General features: G+C 48.2%; 1 protein-coding gene across 1 annotated transcript in view; it reads left to right on the forward strand.

Annotated features, from left to right (window-relative positions):
• Cpxm2 (carboxypeptidase X (M14 family), member 2) overlaps positions 1-9290 on the forward strand; it is a 99085-nt gene extending 89795 nt beyond the window's left edge. Inside the window, exons 12-14 of the mRNA XM_013021892.1 lie at positions 915-1054; positions 3318-3417; positions 7836-9290. Coding sequence (XP_012877346.1) covers positions 915-1054; positions 3318-3417; positions 7836-8089 — 494 coding nt within the window. The 3' untranslated portion in view covers positions 8090-9290. The remainder of the gene's footprint in view (positions 1-914; positions 1055-3317; positions 3418-7835) is intronic.
• Positions 9291-17376: the final 8086 nt, after the last annotated feature.

Consider the following 17376-nt stretch of genomic DNA (forward strand, 5'->3'; position numbering starts at 1 on the left):
CAGCCTCACAGGCTGGTGTAGAACAATCCAAGCGCCTCCAAGATGCTCATCCCTTAGTCAACGCCAAGTGACCCCAGGGTGACTTCCACGTTGGAGGCATGCCACTCACCATGCTCAGTGGGGTTGGCATCTGCACTGCCCACCATCTTGAACATGACATACTGTCATCTGCACTGGCCACCACCAAGCAAATGACAAAGTTGACATCTGCATCAGCTACCATCTTGGACACAGTGCATGAAAATCTGTATTGCCTATCACCTCGGACCTCTGTGGTACCCAGCCTTCTGGCCCATCTCCATCGAGGCCCCCTAGTGTGGTCTAAGGGGCTGCTGCAAGGTGACTGTAGGTCCCAAGCTTGTCCTGCTGTGCATCCAGCAGCACTTCAGGTGCTGCCTGCCCCCATGCAGCCCTCACAGGGACCACTTCCTCTCTCCCTCCAATAGCTGCCCATCAGGGATTCCCAGCACCCTCACCCCTTCCCCAACTTCTCATCAGCCCCTCTTGTCATTGTTAGGCAGGAATTTCCACAGGCCCAGGTCATACCTAATGTGTTCAGTGAATTAGTGATCTTTTATGCACTGGTTATTTTTAAGATAGGGTACAGCAATATGACTGTATAGCAACCCACCTATTTTATGTTTCCCCTCGTAGATGAGAGGATAGGATAGGTACAAATGACAAAGCCCAGCTTCTGTCAGGAAGAAATCTTATGGACTTCTCTGCCTTGGCTGTCTTGGGGCCACAATCTTTCCAATCACAGTCTCTGTTATACCTAGGATTATAGGCAAGATCCACTGGTGCCCAGCTTAGTGCTCATTGATTCTTGATGCCTCTGTCCAGTTGTCAAACATTCCTGCTCCCTCCCTTGTGCTATTTCTTGCACTCATTGACATGTCTGCTGGCCTTTGCAGGTCTGAATGATTTCAGCTACCTTCATACAAACTGCTTTGAGCTGTCCATCTATGTGGGCTGTGATAAATACCCGCATGAGAGCGAGCTGCCTGAAGAGTGGGAGAACAATCGAGAATCTCTGATCGTATTCATGGAACAGGTACGGTGGGTGTGTGATTGAGGAGAGGGAGTAGCTCCAGGCTGAGGCCAAAGTCATGGCATCTACTGAGTGTTTCAAGCCTTAGGCATTGTTGTCCTGGGCCAGCCACAGTGCTACTGGGTACTGATGTCTCTTTACATGCCAGCAAACAGACCCATAGAAGGGTGACACTCCGTGGGTGTCGGCAGGTGCTCCCCAGCTCTGCTGTGTGGGGAGTAGTGATACTGTTGGAGCAAACCTCCCTGGGCCCCTTGACTTAGTTTGCATTTACCACAAGAAAAGACCACAGACAAGAGGCTTAAACAGGCTCTGGATACTGAAGCCAATCATCATGGTACCCGAGTTTGGTGTCCTCTAGGGACCCTCGCGGTGGCTCGCAGGTGTCTGTCATCTTGTCACTTCACACGGTCATCCCTCTGAATGCTCCTGCACTGTGTCCTCACTGGATCAGGACCCACCCTCGTGGCCTTCTCTGTACACACTAATCTCTTTAAAGGCCTTGCTTCCCCAAACAGTCAAGACCTGAATCTCTTGTAGCTCCCCATGTCCCCAAGCCTTCCGAATCATGTTGTCCTGTTATCTGGTTGGTGAGGGTCCTGCTGTCCTCCCTGGGAACCTCAGGTACCTTCTCTACCATGTGTTCTCAAGGTCAAGTCCATTTTGTAGCCTTTTGTAGCATTGTTCAATGCTAAAAGTAATTGAATAATACCTGCTCCATGGAGCAACAATGGCCAACTGGAAATCAGAAGGTTAGATCAGGAATGCCGAGCCTCAGGCCCTGCCATTGGTACAAGTTATGGGGCAGGGGTTGGCACCCATATGTAGCATCTGAGTCTACCCCATGAGGGGCCCAGTGGGTTCAGTAGAGCCACAGGGGCTTTCCTGGCACAGAGGGTTGTGGTCTGGTTCTTCCTTCTTGGAAAGCTATGAACACATTTGGAGTTTCACAATAAAAGTTCTTTGTCCTTTGCATGTCTAAGAAGATAGAGAGCCTGGTGATAGGTGTGGATAAAGGTTATGTATATAGAGAGTGTTATTGCCAATGACTTGAGCCCACCTTGGATTGTCACATTCTGCAAATAAGGAGATGGTAGAATGAGATTTAGGATTGTTCTGTGTCCTATGACACAGCTAATCAATACAATGACCCTAATTCAGAGTTGTCCTTTCCAGGAAGCTCTGATTTTCTTTTCTTTCCTCTGTCTCTGAAGTCACTAAGTTCATTAGAGCCCAGACAAGTCCAAATAAATTTACCTTGTAAAAACTAACTTACAGTTTTTGCAACATGCGGTGGGCTCATACCTGTAATCCCAGCTACCTAAGAGGCTGAGATTGAGGGGATCATGGTTTGAGGCCAGCTGGGCAAAAAGAAAAAATAGTAAGACCTTTCTTAATGAAAAGCTGGACACAGAGACACACATCTGTCATTTTAGCTCTGGAGAACTCTAACACAGGTTGTCCAGGGATACATTAGGAAATAAGCGAGACTTTATTTCAAAATGACAGCAAACCTCAGGGATAGAGGCATGGGCTCAGCAGAAGAACACTTGCCTAGCAAGCGCTGATACTGGAGTTGAGACTGGAGTTCAAACCCCTGTAACTGAAAAACAAGTCCGGTTTTCAGTACATATATTTTGATGAGAACCTCCACTCATATTTCTTTCTGTTTGTGTTTTTTATTGTTATTCCTACGGAGTTGTTCAAAGGGGTTACAATTCTACAAGTCAGGTAATGAGTTTCAATGCTTCTTGGACAAGGTTGGCCCTCTGTTTGCTTTCCCCATTTCCCCCTCCTGTCTTTGCCCATGAGTTACTTGGTTCATTTTTACATAGTGTATATCAAATATCATAACTGCATTTGTTCACCTTTCCTCCCTCCATTCTTTTGATCTCCCTAAAAAGATTTAAAAAAAGAGAGCAAAAACAACAATATCACCACCACCAACTCCATGCTTCCATTTCCTGGGATTCATTTTGGTGGTGGCATTTTCAGTATTCACAACAGTGACCTCTTTGGGTATCTCCCCAAAGCATATCAGAGCCTCATAAATTGTAGATCTTGGGAATATTTTAATTCCAATGAAAAACTTGCTGATGCCCTCATAAGAACATGAACATTATACCCCAAATCCATGAAAGCCATGGAGCTTGAGCCTTCTTGATGGGGATGGGGCTGGCATTAGGCTTACGGCCCACCTCCCTGTGCTGGTGGTGGCCAGAGCTGGTCCGTGGCTCACTCACTGTGTCTCGTGTTTTCTGAGCAGGTTCATCGTGGCATCAAAGGTATGGTGAGAGATTTACATGGAAAAGGGATTCCCAATGCCATTATCTCCGTAGAAGGCGTTAACCATGACATCCGAACAGGTAACTAACTGCAAATGCATACAAACTATCTCTTACGAAGAAATATATAGTCCCTTGAAGTGTTTCTATATGAAACAATCAAGACCAGAAACATCTTACTCAGAGCTGAGTAGTATCTCCTTCCTCTGACTTCCCAAGAGATGTTTGAAAGCCAGGTTTTCAGCTAACGCATCCCGGCTCTTCTCCCTTGTTCTTGGACTTGAAGACAACTGCCTTCCAGCAGTGGTGGAGGAATAGGAGTAGAGAAAGCAGCTCTGACCCACACTGGGGTGATGGAAGAGCTCAGCAGGGCTGGAGTACAGTCAGAGACAGCAGCCAGGGGTGGCTGGAGGGGGGAGTGAAGAAGTCATTCAAGAAGGATAACTTTTCTGCTCAGTCACAGGTGAGCTGGGTGCTGGTGGCTTATGCTTCTAGATACTTGGGAGGCTGAGAGCTGAGGACGATGGGTCTAAGCCAACCAAGGCAGAAAAGTCCATGAAAATCTTATCTCTCATTACCTACCATAAGGCCAGAAGTAGAGCTGTGGCTCAAGTGGTAGTGTCAACCTTCAGTGAAAAAAGCTAAGGGACAGTTCCCAGCCCTGAATTCAAGCCCCAAGACTGGCATGCACACCCACACCCACACACCCACACACACCCACACCCACTCACACACACACACACACACACATACAGTCAAAGCACAATATCATAAATATGTAGCAGCCGCACCTTTAACAGTACATGATTCAACTTTGTTATTCCCCACAACAGCCCCATTTTCTTCCACTGTCATTAGATGTCATTAGAAATCCACAGGGAGACTCAGCTACCTCCCTTCCTGCAAGACACAGAGTAACTTGGATATTAAATCTCAACGTGGCTATTTGATTTCCATTTGAATGGAGGGTAGAAAATTCTAGAATGTTGGATAAGGGGAGGGCTAGAAGAAGACCTTGAAAAGGCAGGGCTGAAATCTTACTCCAGCTCTCTTTACAAAGGAAGGAAAGAAATTGTAAAATCCAGGACCCTATGGACCAAATTCAGTTGGCAGTACCCAAATGGCCTTTAAAATTTATGTTCATTATCTTTGAATAGTTGTGCAAATTGGCCTTATATGTGTTAGGGGTGCTCCTGGCACAGAGGACCATCCAGCAGCCCCTGGGCCACATGGCCACTTCAGGAACTCAGTGTTCTTTACCACCGCCAGTTCCCAGAGACCCTCCATTCCCGTCCTCTCCTGTCTCTCACATTCACTCTTTGTGGGAGGCAAGCTATTCTTGCTGTTCTTAACCTTTGTTTTTGTCAGTCATGGGGCTTGAACTCTGGGCCTGGGCACTGTCCCTGAGCTCTTCTGCTCAAGGTGAGCACTCTACCACTTGAGCCATAGCACCACTTCTGGTTTTCTGGTGGTTTTTATTGGAGACAAGAGTCCCATGCTCTTTCCTACCCGGGCTGGCTTTGAACCATGATCCTCAGGTCTCAGCCTCCTTAGTAGCTGGGATTACAGGCATGAGCCACCAGTGCCTGGCTGTTCTTAACCTTTTTCAGGGCAAAGCAGAAGCTCAGGAGGCTAGCTGGCTCCAGGAAGGTTAGAGAGGCACTGGGTTTGGATCTAAGTCTTTGGTTCCCCTCACCACACCTCCATGCCCATTGGGCTGAGAAGTCATGCAGGCACTCTGCAGTGCCCTTAATGCAGACCTTACTGATTTCTCTCTAGGAGATGATAGGAAAACAGGTACTCCAGCAAGTGCTAGGGCCCCTTGCATTCAGGGCTATCAGCACCTGGGATACTTTAGTTTAAAACTGGACATCACAGCCAGGTGCTGATGGCTCACGCCTATAATCCTAGCTAGTCAGGAGGCTGAGATCTTAGGATCATGGTTCAAAGCCAGCCCAGATAGGAAAGTCTATGAGACTCTTATCCACAATTAACCACCAAAGAGTCAGAAGTGGAGCTGTGGCTCCAGTGGTAGAGCACTGGCCTTGAGCATACAAGCTCAGGGACAGCATCCAGGCCCTGAGTTCAAGCTCCAGGATTGGCACATGTACGTGCACGCGCACACACACACACACACACACACACGCACACGCACAGAGCTGGGTGTGGTGGTCCTAGAGTCCGGGGCACAGCGGGTGGTTCTGACACCTGCTTCCCTCTATTTTGTGTGGACTAACAGCCATCTGCAGAAGTTGAGGTTGTTACTGTAGCGCTTCTTTCTGTCTGTACCTTCTTCCCCTGCGTGGCGGTCCCTTGGCTCCTCCCCTGTCCTTCTGGCCTTTCCTTAGATGTCATGGTGCCACCCTGTTTGTTCAGCTGTCAGCCCTGGCCACCTTGCGCACACTGCACAGCTGCCTCACCTCCTTTACCCCCCTTCTAGGAGGCCACTCAGTGGTCAAACCCTGGGCTTCTTAGCTCTGCCTCCCCTCCACCCGGCAAAGGGCAGGAATCATCCGCTGTTTGTTGAGGTTGTTATTTTCATCACAGACACAATGCCACTTAGAAGAGGTGTGTACTCAATGAATATTTATTGAATGACTATATGAGTGGATGTATGAATGAATGAAGAGATGGGTGAGTGGACATTGTATGTGTGTGGGTCCCCGGGTGGCAAAGTGAATGGCAGAGCTGTGAGGGGAGCCAAGGATCTGAGACTGCAAATCCAGAACTCCTTCCTTTGTCCCCACACTGGTTCTCCTACTTAGGGAGAAGGAACCCCTCCTCTGTACACTGTTTGTGTATATTAAAGATCCTATTTGCACAACTGATCACACTGACCTGCCGGGAAGTAGAGGCTTGGGTTGCAGGAGGAGGTGAGACGGGGATTGATCTTGGCCCAGGTATTCAGTGTCCTGCTGCCTGGCCCAGTTGTCTAAATGGATAAAAGGATTTGAACTACCACAAAACAGTAGACTGCTGTCAATCACCCCAAATGCAATCTTTGCGCTTATTTACCCATTTCCTTGCTGAGTAGTACTTTCTGAACTCTCCTACCACCTGTCTTGGATTTCACAGCCGTTGACTGTGAAGTTTTATGCAGACACTTTTGTATGTAGTAGCTCTTCACAGGCATTCATTTAAAAATCATCAATTTATTCACTCATTCATTCTTGCAACAAATGTGAACTGAGCAGCTGTAATGTGCCAGAGGCCATGGGGGGGGGGGGTTAAGAGCCACCATAAGTGCAGGACAGGATTTGTATTTTAAATAATGCTGCAGAACTCCTTTAAAAGAGCCTGGGCCACTCCTTGCACTATTCAGTGCCTGGTAGGCGATGTAAGAAAACCTGAGGGTTTTAAGCTGCGTGGGAGGTAAAAAGGCCCTGGGGCCCCCTAAGCATGCTTTGCCTAATGGGCTCTGAATTTCAAGCCCTATAATCAAGGAGACAGTTTGGATGAGCTAATGGGAAACACACAACTCTTCCGTTATTTCCCCCTATAAATAATTTCCCAGCGTGCCCTGCTGACTGATGCCCTCCTTCTTGCACACGTGGCTTCTCATTGGTTCCAGCATCTTTCGGCGTTCCACAAGAGTGCTGAATTTGCCTTCATTTCTTTCTATGGATTATATGAGCTGACAGGCTTCATTTCAGGAGGGATTTTGCACAAAGTAAACAGAAGTATTAAACGGAATTCCACACGGAGGAAGAATGCGTTTGAGACGCATCTAAATGTATTCGCCAAATACCTGGCTTGGAATTAACAGGACATCTGCCCTTGGACAGGCAGTGAGGTTCTCCTCACTGGAGCTCATCAGAGGAGTGAGTGGAGCCCACTCCCTGCCAGTCTGTCTCCATCCACAGTTAGCTGAGGATGGGCCCTGACGGTGACCTGCAGATCTGGGGTGCCATGGGCTCTCCCTGGGCTCTGGCTGCAGTTTATTTGGGCTCCAGGCCTCCTTGTCTTCCCATGTCCAAGTGTGAATACTTGGAGCTCTGAGTTTCTGGACTGTGGGCAACAGGATGGAGGTTGTGGAGGGTATGCCAGCACCAGGGCTTTCTCCTCGGTGGTCTTGCCTAGCTCTTTCCAGAAGCAAAGAATTCCACATCTTTTAGAATTGTTTTCTATATTTGTAGCCAAGAGAAGCCAGAACGAGCCACTGGCTGATGGCTGTACAAGATTGCGTTCTATGTGAGGGCACACTGTTTGCAAGTTCACCTTCATAGTGAATGGCTCTACTGTTTTTGATTGCCTCTCCATCTCTGCTTGTGTGTATAAACTCTACAGGAAGCCTTCACCCCAAACCACTTCCTGTTAAAACCATTAAGGCGGCCTCCATGGAGAAAAATATTGGCGGGTCCACATGCATTAAGAACATCGGGGTGCGGGAGCTCAGCAGGTTCCCTGCTGGCCGCGTCGGTGCTCTCCGCCTGCCCGGGCTGGTCTTGAGGAGGTCTGGCGCTATTTGTGCTCTGAGGTCTCCTGGTTTCTTTCCACAGCCAGTGACGGGGATTACTGGCGCCTGCTGAACCCAGGAGAGTACGTGGTCACTGCGAAGGCAGAAGGCTTTACCGCCTCCACCAAGACCTGCATGGTTGGCTACGACATGGGGGCCACGCGGTGTGACTTTACGCTCAGCAAGACCAACCTGGCCAGGATCAGAGAGATCATGGAGAAGTTTGGGAAGCAGCCCGTCAGCCTGCCCGCCAGACGACTGAAACGACGGGGAAGGAAGAGACGGCAGCGTGCGTGACCCTCCAGGACCCTTGCGATGCCTCCCAGACCCTGCAAAGGAAATCTACCCCAGTAGTAGCTCTGTAGAGGACCTGCTCCCTGTTTTGTCTGTAATTCAAGGAGCCCCTGGGAGCAGGTGCACATTGCTATGCAGGCCCGGAGGGTCTGTCCCCATTTATCCAAAGACCTTGGATAGAGCAGCAGAGAGCAGCTGGTGGGAGAAAGTCAACCTGGGACTCTGAGAGAGAGAGAGAGGAGGCTCCTGGCAGCCCAGGAAAGAAAACCAGCCCCACTCTATCTCCCCACCTCCCTTCCGTGACATCAAGAATTCCCCCGTGCATTGTGCATTTGCAGTTGGCACGGCTGACATTGCAGACCCCTGCTGACCCTGTGTTGCCATTTGAGAAGCTCTCTATCCCCTGGCCTGGGGACATGCCGGGCTGCTACAAACACATTTGTCGTTCTGTTGACAATAGAGGCTTTACTAAGTGAGCATCAGCGTGCCCCATGAATCAGCTTAGTTTTCTTTTTTGTAACAAAGGTCATGTCCATCCTAAGGGAGAGTGCAGAGATAATTTGAGAGGGATTATTGGCTAGCGGGCCTCATGGGGCTTGTTGCGTGCAACTCCAGGAACCTTGCTTCCCCTTCTCCCACCCCACCCCCACAACTCCCTGCTGGTCCAGTCATCCCAGAGGCTCTGCAATTGGGAGAGCCTAGTGTGTCAGCATTCCGAAGGGCCAGGCAAGTGAGCCTGATCTCCTCTGAGGCTGGCTAGGACTTGGAAAGTGAGAGGAGGAGGCTGACCTGAGCAGGGCTTGTCTTGTGGGTGTGGGCTGCCCCTCCAAGGTCTCCTCCGAGGTAGCCCTGCTTGGCTCTTTTCAGAAACAAAGAATCCCACACGTTTTCGAGTTTTTCTTCTGCATTTGTAGCTAAGAGAAGTCAGAAAGCCACACACTGATGGCTTTTCATGCAATAACCCACCCTCCCAAGATGGTGGAGGGGAGTTTTCTGATGTGTAGAATGCCAGTTCTCCCAAGTTAGGCAACAAATATTGGGTGAAAAACGCTTAGGATTGTCTTGTAGAGCACTGGTTTGGGAAGGGTTCATGACTTAATCATCAATCTACGGAAACAGTTTGTATCTCACTTTTTCTTCATGTGGCTGCCTCCATGACTCGAAAAGAGCGAAAAAGAAAATAAAGAAAGCAAATGGTAGTGATCCTCTGGTGTGGTTTTTCTGGGTTCACTGACAGCCACCCGGATGCCAACTCTACTACCTCTCTGAGGTCGGTCACGCTAGAGGAGACCTCTGCCTACGGTGGCCATCCCATAAAGGGCCCCCATAAAGGTGTCCCCATAAAGGGCATATCAGCCCTGATGCCAGCTGCTTAGAACCTTTCCTGCCTCTTGCCAGGGAGACTCATGTGTTGGCCCCACAGGTGCCTCTAAAGACAGTAGGGAGCATCTTTCCAGAAAATGTCCTCAGACAACTTGCAGACAGTCTGCATTGGGGTGAGCAGGCTTTTCTGATAAAGGGTCAAGTTGTCAGTGTTTCCAGGCGCTGCACAGTCTGGTCATAACTCTCCCTGTTGCCACTGGGTGTAAAAGCAGGCATGTGCATACGTAAGTGGGGAGGGTATAGTTTTGTATACCAAAAAAAAGTCTTGCTGGACATAGTCCCAGGCTACTGTAAACTCTGTCCAGTAGACCTCTTTGAGATGATGGAAATGTTCTGTTGTGGGCAGTCAAATTCAGGATTCTGTGCAGGCCCCAGTCGCACTGACTTCGACTCCCTCCATGTGAAAGGTTGCTGAGGGGGCTACATGATACAGAAACCCAATGCAAAGTTGTTTGGCAATCACTGAGCAATTTCTGTAAGTTCTGGGGCCCAGTCTTTTACAGGAAAGCCCAGGATTTACTCCACCATTGTCCTACATCTGTCACACATGCACTATTAAAGTGTCATTGTGATGGAGTGTGGTGGTGCTGGATTGAAATGGTATTTTGTGTGGCAGGGCCACAAAAATAGTTTTCGAGATTTGTAGGTTCCAATTTGTTCTGGGTGGCCACCACTGTGTCTAGAGAAGCTTGAGATTCGGTCACACTTGGTATTGGTGTCCTCATGTTCCCGGGGTCAGTCACAGTGCTGAGGGTAGCCCTCGCCATCTAGCAAGCTTGGCCAGGAAGCAGCAGAGTTGGTTCCATGCTGCTGAGCTCGGGGTACCAGGGCAACCTCTCCCGAGATTGTGGAACTTTTCCTCCTGCCTCTTATCCCTTACCTCCTAACACAGCCTCAAGTTCCTCACTGAGGCACAGGAAATCCAGAGAAAATCAGGAGGAAGAGAGAAGAGTTGGAACATACAGGTCTGTATCTTTCAGTACCTTCTAGTGTGTGTAGAGAATAGGAGCTCTTTCAAACCTGAGAGTCTCTCAAAGCCTGAGGTCACCTCCAAGATCCATGACTATAGGGATGGTAGCCCAGGCTAACTGGTGTGTCAGAAGTAACTGCTTGGAGCTTGATGTGAAAGACACTAAGGTTCTTAAGAGGAATGCATGCTGCAATTGACTAGTTATATCTGTTGTGGGTATGGGAAATGGCAGTGACAACAATGCCTGAACTTTCTAGCTTTGGTCTGTAGTCCAATCTCTCTGACCTTGGAGTCAGAGAGTCTGCATCCAGAGCTGTAGGCCCAATTCATATTCCAGTGTCTGTTATCATAGTGTCTCTTTCCACTTCCCTCCTTGAAGGCAGTAATTAGGTCCTGAGCGGCCTGAGGAAGGTACAACCCAACTTTTTCAGGAGCAGTTCATTTCCCAGGCAGCAAGAAGCACTGGGGACTCCTTCCAGAAACCAGAGGAGGAAGGATGGAGCCCTAGATATGATAAGCCTGTCTGGGAACTGACTAAATATGCAGTAAGCCCTGAAGAAGCTCAGAAGTCTGAGTCTAGGTGCTTTCTTTGTATCAGAGTTCCTAATCAGCTGCCCTGCTTGCTTGGCCTTGTTTTAAGTTTCTTTTGAGGCTGGGTGTTGGTGACTCATGCTTGTAATCTTAGCTACTCAGAAGGCTGAGATATGAGGCTCACAACTCAAAACCAACCAAGGCAGGAACATCCATGAGACTCTTACCTCCAGCCTGTAGTGACTGCTGAGGGAACAATAGGGACAATACAGTTCTACCCTGTAGTCTGCAGAAACCAGTTGGCACCTTCCTTAAGTCTCCTTGTAAGTACAGATAGTGCCGCGCTTCTAATTTCTGGACAATGAAATGTCAATAAGAATTCTAGGAACCCCCATCCAAAAAAGTATCTTTTTCCTCCTTTCTTCTTCTGTCAGCCTGAAACAAAGACATGAGAATGGTGCCAAAGCACAGACATCTTTGATAGTGACTTTAAAGATAGAAACTAAGCATTGACGAGGGCAGGACCCTGGGGCTTGGGGCCACCAGAGTGCCCACCAGAGAGTACCTCTCTGGATGCTTCCATTCTACTCTATTTCAATTTCAGTTACTAAGGTTCTGTTATGAACAGCCAAACCTGTTTCCTAACGGATGCCAGCTCAAACCACAGCGCCTGATAGAAACCCCAGCATGTCCAACCTGTAAGCAACTCTGAGCATGGCAATTTAGTCCTCTCTCCTCAGAGTTCTGGAAACCTGAAGCCCAAATGCTGAGCTGAGCTGTGACTGACAAGAGCAGTTCACTGAAGTATTTGCTACTCTGATTTTCCTTCCCAGGGCAGGCAGTCACCCTGCCCTTTCCCCTTCTCAATCACTTCCATCTCTTGCCTTTCTCATGCGGATGCTGGCCTTTGTCTCATAGCTCATCAATCTGTTAAGGATTCTGATGTCGATTTTTGTATTTCAGCTCGCTGCCCTTGCTGGAGCATTGCGTTCCCCTGCACTTACGCATTTGGGTATGTAAGTTCAGCCTTTTGAACCCACACCACTGGCCTAGATGAGTTTGTATCCACAGAAGAGAGAAACATGGCATTTTTAAACATTGCTTTATTCCCTCTAGTTGACCAGTTAATCAAAGAATTTTACAAAGACGTTTCTTCTGAAGAACAAAACAGTAATGAGCTTCCAAGACTGGCTGCTTGCTTGATTACTTCATTAAGGGTGAAATGATCTGTGTCCTCCTGAAGACCTAATGAAGAAAGACATCTTGTTTGTGAAAGGGTAGGTTTTGGGTCAGAGATAGAGGGGGCGGGGGGCAGATATACACACAGGGGATGGCCAGAGCAGATAATCAAATACAATTCTGCCCTAAAATCTGCAACAACCAGCCTGAAAGCCAGATCAGCATGCACAGTAACCACCCCAGAAAGCCAACTGCATATCTGAACCACAGGAAGCCATACTTGTAGGAAGCCAGACCACTGACTCTAGTGCATGCATCCCAGAGGCCAAACAGCTGCCTCTGTCTGCAAAGTGCATCCAACACAGCCAGGATTTGAATACTGACAGCTTCCCTAGACCTTGTCCCTGATTCTAACTGAAGACAAATCAACAACAGTCAAATTCTTCACTAACCAATAGCAGAGGAGGCTTTGCTTCCGTATAGACTACCTACATCTTCTTATGTGGCCACCTGCTGCCTGCACTTTGGTCTACATTCCAGGAGGTAAAGCTGGAGATGGTGATGGTAACCGGATGTCACACTAACTAGGGCTGCTCTGTATTGGAACTGTGCAGGCCTTTGCCCTACGTAGACCCCCTTTAGACAGTAGAGATAAACTGCACACATCTGAATGTTTGGTTAATATCCCCAGTCTCTGGATGGTAGTATACGCATCCTTCCATGCAGAGGAGCCTTCTTCTAGGTGTCCCAACTTTGGATCTGCTCTTCTTCCACCTGCGGGGGGGGGGGGCTTTGGTTTTCAGAGCCATTGTCTGGTTCAGGGTGTGTCACATAAGAGCATCCCAGAGCTGCTGGGACAGCCAGGGTTCTAGAGCAGCCAGGTGAGTGCTGCTGTGCTTCATGGTTGTCAAGGCAGAGATACAGGAATGACAGGAGTCTTTCCTGCTGACCATTAGGGCCATACCCTCTCTACAGACTGGAGGCGGAATTGTCACGGAGAATGATTGGAACAGCAGTCATGTCCACTTCAGAAAATACAGAACCAATAAAGGCCTCTATGATCACCAGCTATCCCATCCCAGGTGGTGGAAATTTAAGAAGCCCCATGCCGTGTAAGGAGAGAATTCAAGTAGGAGCCTACTGGGCCCAAGAGTGAGGCAGAGCAGCAACTCCAGTCTTTCAGATATAGGAATCTGACTCAGCAGGAAAACACAGGTTCTGACTCATCAGGTACCAGCTCAGCCCTTAAGAGGAGGTGGCTGAGCTAGAAAAGGGAAAGCAGGAGCAGACCCATACCCTGAGCAGTCTGAAGTACCCACTTCAGACCTGGGATCTGTTAGAACAGAGTTGTGAAGTCTTCCAGTACACATATTCCAGCTGTGCAACATCTGTGAAACGGGCATTCTTGTACCTTCCTTCAGGAAGCTTCTCAAAGCAGTGTCACCCAAGCCTGAAATGCAAATGCATGCTTCTTGTAAAATGAGCTCTGGTGGCAAAAACCTGCTGCTTGTCTGCCGAGGTCCCACTCTAACACCTGGCTTCCAGGCTCCAGTGCAGGAGCCTCACCCTGTGGGAGCCATGGGGTCCAGGATCTCCTCAGCATAGGCCACACAGACAATTTCAAGAAATGCAAAGGGAATCAGAGTGCTGAGATGTAACAGGATCATTCCAGAGAGGGGCACTTTATTATAAAACATGTATATCCAACAGTTTTAGTGGGTGGAGTGGAAAAATATCTTTCTTCTCACTAAAGGAAGATACATAAGCTGGAAAAAGAAGCCACTGCAGAACAAGCCAGAGGTTTTGCTGCAAAGTTATCTGTGGCAAGTCTGATATCTTGTGATTGCATCCCAGGCTTGTCCCACACAGCCCCAGGAGGCAGCGTGACATGGAGAAGATAGAAGCCATTATCTCACCAATGGAGAAATAAGGCTGGCTGGGAGCTTGTCTATGCTATTTTCCACCTCTGAGAAGGAGAAATGCTGAGAACCTAGTATTGGTATGTGGGGAGTTGGTGAGATGAGCCTTAAGAAAGAAAGATGTCCACACTGGAATTTTTTTTAATTTTATTTTATTGTAAAGATGCTGTTTAGAGGGGTTACAGTTACATGAGTAAAGCAACGAATACATTACTTGTCAATCAATTTTACCCCTCCCTTATTGATGTCCCACTATCCCTTCCCTCACCCCTTCCCCTTCTCACATCCCCCCCCCAGTTGTAAAGTTCGTTTCCAATATACTGTTCTGTGGGTATCCATGTTGCAATGGGTCACCCTGTTTCCTTATTTCAGTGTTTTGTTATCTTTATGCCTTGGTTTGGAGGTTCCCTGAAAATTCAAGTGTGAGACAAGAACTTGGGTACCAGAAGTTTATTTAAGGGTTGGTTCCAAGAAGTAGGGGTGAGAGTTTAGAGCCAATGATATGGGAGAGGAAAAGCCAAGATAAAGATGCTGCCATGGGCGGTGCCAGCTCACAAAGTGGGGTATTTGACAAGAATCTGGGGCCAGATGCCCTTGGCTCATGCCTCTAATCCTAGCTACTCATGAGGCTCTAGCTACTCATGAGGCTGAGATCTGCAGATTGTAGTTTGAAGCCAGCCTGGGCAGGGAAGTCGAGGAGAGTCTTATCTCTGGTGAACTAAACAAATCCAGAAATGGAGCTATGACTCAAGTGGTAGAGCGCTAGCCTTGAACAAAAGAAGCTCAGGGACAGTGCTCAGGCCCTGAGTTCAAGCCCCAGAGCCAACACACACACACACACACACACACACACACACACACACACACACACACAGAACACGTACCCTTGCTATCACCTTGAAGGGGAGAGTCAGAGCTTTGATATCTGCTCCTTTTCTTTGGGCAAAGGTTGAACATGGAGTGTTTGCAGCCCTACACACCAAGGCTGTGCTTTCATGAGGCCCAGAGGATTCCTGAGTGCCCAAGGAAAGTTAGCAATTCAGAGCAGAAAGTGGATACAAAGCCAGCATCAAAGACAGAGCAAGTGGCATATACACCATTGTCCTAAGCAGCTGTAGTACCCAGAGGTGAGCACTTAAAGGTAAACCTGGGGAAATAGTACTGAGTGGAAGACATTCTAGATTCCCTGTTTCAACACATGGACAGCTAATAGTGTCTCTCCTCATTTCCTCCATGTGCTGTTGATTATACAAAAATCTTCCTGATGTCTGTGACGAAAGCAGGATGCAGACTGAAGAGTGTTTACTGTTTACCAGGTACCGTGCCAGGGGCCGGGGACACGGGGAAGAGGGAACAGCTCTTGCCTCTGTCCTCATGAATGTGGTATTTTTGAGGTGCTGCCAGAATTGCCGTGATTACATCAGCCCCAGTGAAGTCGCAGAGGGTATGTCAAAGATGGAGCCACGGGATGCCAGGCAGAAGGAGCCAGGAGAGTCCATCCCTTGATGCATGTAGGGCTGCGCTCAGCCGTGTGCAGGCAAAGGTCATTTCGGAGGGTAGATGGCAGGTGCATAGGAGACAAACATCTCCACCCAAAACAGTGGCCTTGTGGAGAGAGTTACGAGGCCAGGGGAGAACCTCAAGTCTTCACCATGAGTTGGAGGGCAGTGGAGTTAGGGAATGGGTAGTTACATGTCTTAGAGTAGAAATCTATCCTAGTCCTGTGAGATCGGTCTCGGCTGGTGGAATGGACTGCTCACACGCCACGCACACATAACACCTTCCCAAACTCACGTCAACAAATGTATACGAGCCTCACAGGCAATTGCAAGATGCTTGGCAGCCAAGTATCTTCCTCCCTCTTGTCTGTTCCACACTTTCAGGAAGGAGATTTTGATGCAGCAGGAGGGGTGGATTTGGCAGTGTAAGGGGTGTGGATAGGTGAGATCCAGAGGAGCCCTTGGGAGCATCTTTGCCACAGGAGAGAGAATGCAGATTTAGACAGGGCCAGTAGCCAGAGGGAAAACTGAGGCACAGGTAGGACCTTGAGGTATTGCCTAGTTGGGACCACAATATAGGTTTCTGTGCAGGTATTGAGCTTGAATCCAACATGGATAGCTCACCCAGTTGGGCCTTCAGCAGTGGTAAAGCTAGACTCAGCCTTTAGTCTTTCAAGCTGGTCCTTCCCCGCTCATCTGCTAAGACTTGAGCCAAGGCGATGATGCTTGAAGATCTCAGAAGCAGCAGGCTGCCATGGTCTTCACTGTTCATTTCACCCTATTTGGGACCATTTGGGTTTTTTTTTTTACCTGAGCTGATGAAATCCATTGGCTTTAGCTAAGGAAACCAGAGTGCTGTTATTACATTACAAATGTGTATCTGTAGCCAAGATGTGCCTCCATTCTTAAAAATCTTTGTGTCCAAACCATTCTCCCTCCTCCTTGTACTGAAAAGAAGAAGACAGAAGTCATCCTTGTGTAGCTTTGAAGAGGAGTATATTGTCCCATTTTCTTAAGTGGTTAGACTTTTTGCAGTGAGCCAGATATTTTTCCGTATGTTGTTGATGGATTTGAAGGTATGCCATGTTATCCGATAATGCCTCTGAATATAGAAGTAGAGTAGGTTTGTCCTGTGTGGTATAGCCAACCAGAGAATAAAATTATTTAAGTTTTCTAGTCCTTGGCTGTTGAACTCATGCATCATGTAATGTTTCCTACACAAAAGTACTAATATCTTTCTGGAGCACAAACGTCCCTTCTGCTGGAGATTAAATAGTTGTTCCCATCAGCTGTGTCTTGCGAAGAAATTCTGTGTTCTTTGTGTGGAGAGGCGTCAATCTGCTGAAAAATTAACAGGATCAGATTCCACACTTAAGTGACTATCAATCATCCCACTTCTCATAAATGCCAGAGGCTGATTTATATTCTTGTTCCTGACATGAGTTCTGTATTTAGCATTTATTAGGAGATGGAAAAATGGTGATAGACAGGAGAAATGTGAGGCTCTTTCCTGGGGTACCTGCCTTGTTATCTCGAGCTGGTATCCAGCTCCCACACTATGAGGCATTGTCTCCCACCCCCGAAGCCCCAAGTCTCTGAAGAGTGGACATTAATGGAGGCCTAAGCACTGACCGGTCTGCCCTATTGCCAGATGCTGAATGGCACTATGAGGAAAAATTGGGGTGATTTCAGGAAAGGAGCTTCACTGGGCTGCAGAGCAGCATTCACTGAGAAGACAGGGACTCTTGAGTTTTGTTGGCCACAGTGTCATTGGCACCACATGGTCAGCTGAGTGTACACTTGACTGAA

The sequence above is a fragment of the Dipodomys ordii genome, unplaced genomic scaffold (assembly GCF_000151885.1).
Source record: "Dipodomys ordii isolate 6190 unplaced genomic scaffold, Dord_2.0 Scaffold58, whole genome shotgun sequence".
NCBI classification, from domain to species: Eukaryota; Metazoa; Chordata; class Mammalia; order Rodentia; family Heteromyidae; genus Dipodomys; species Dipodomys ordii.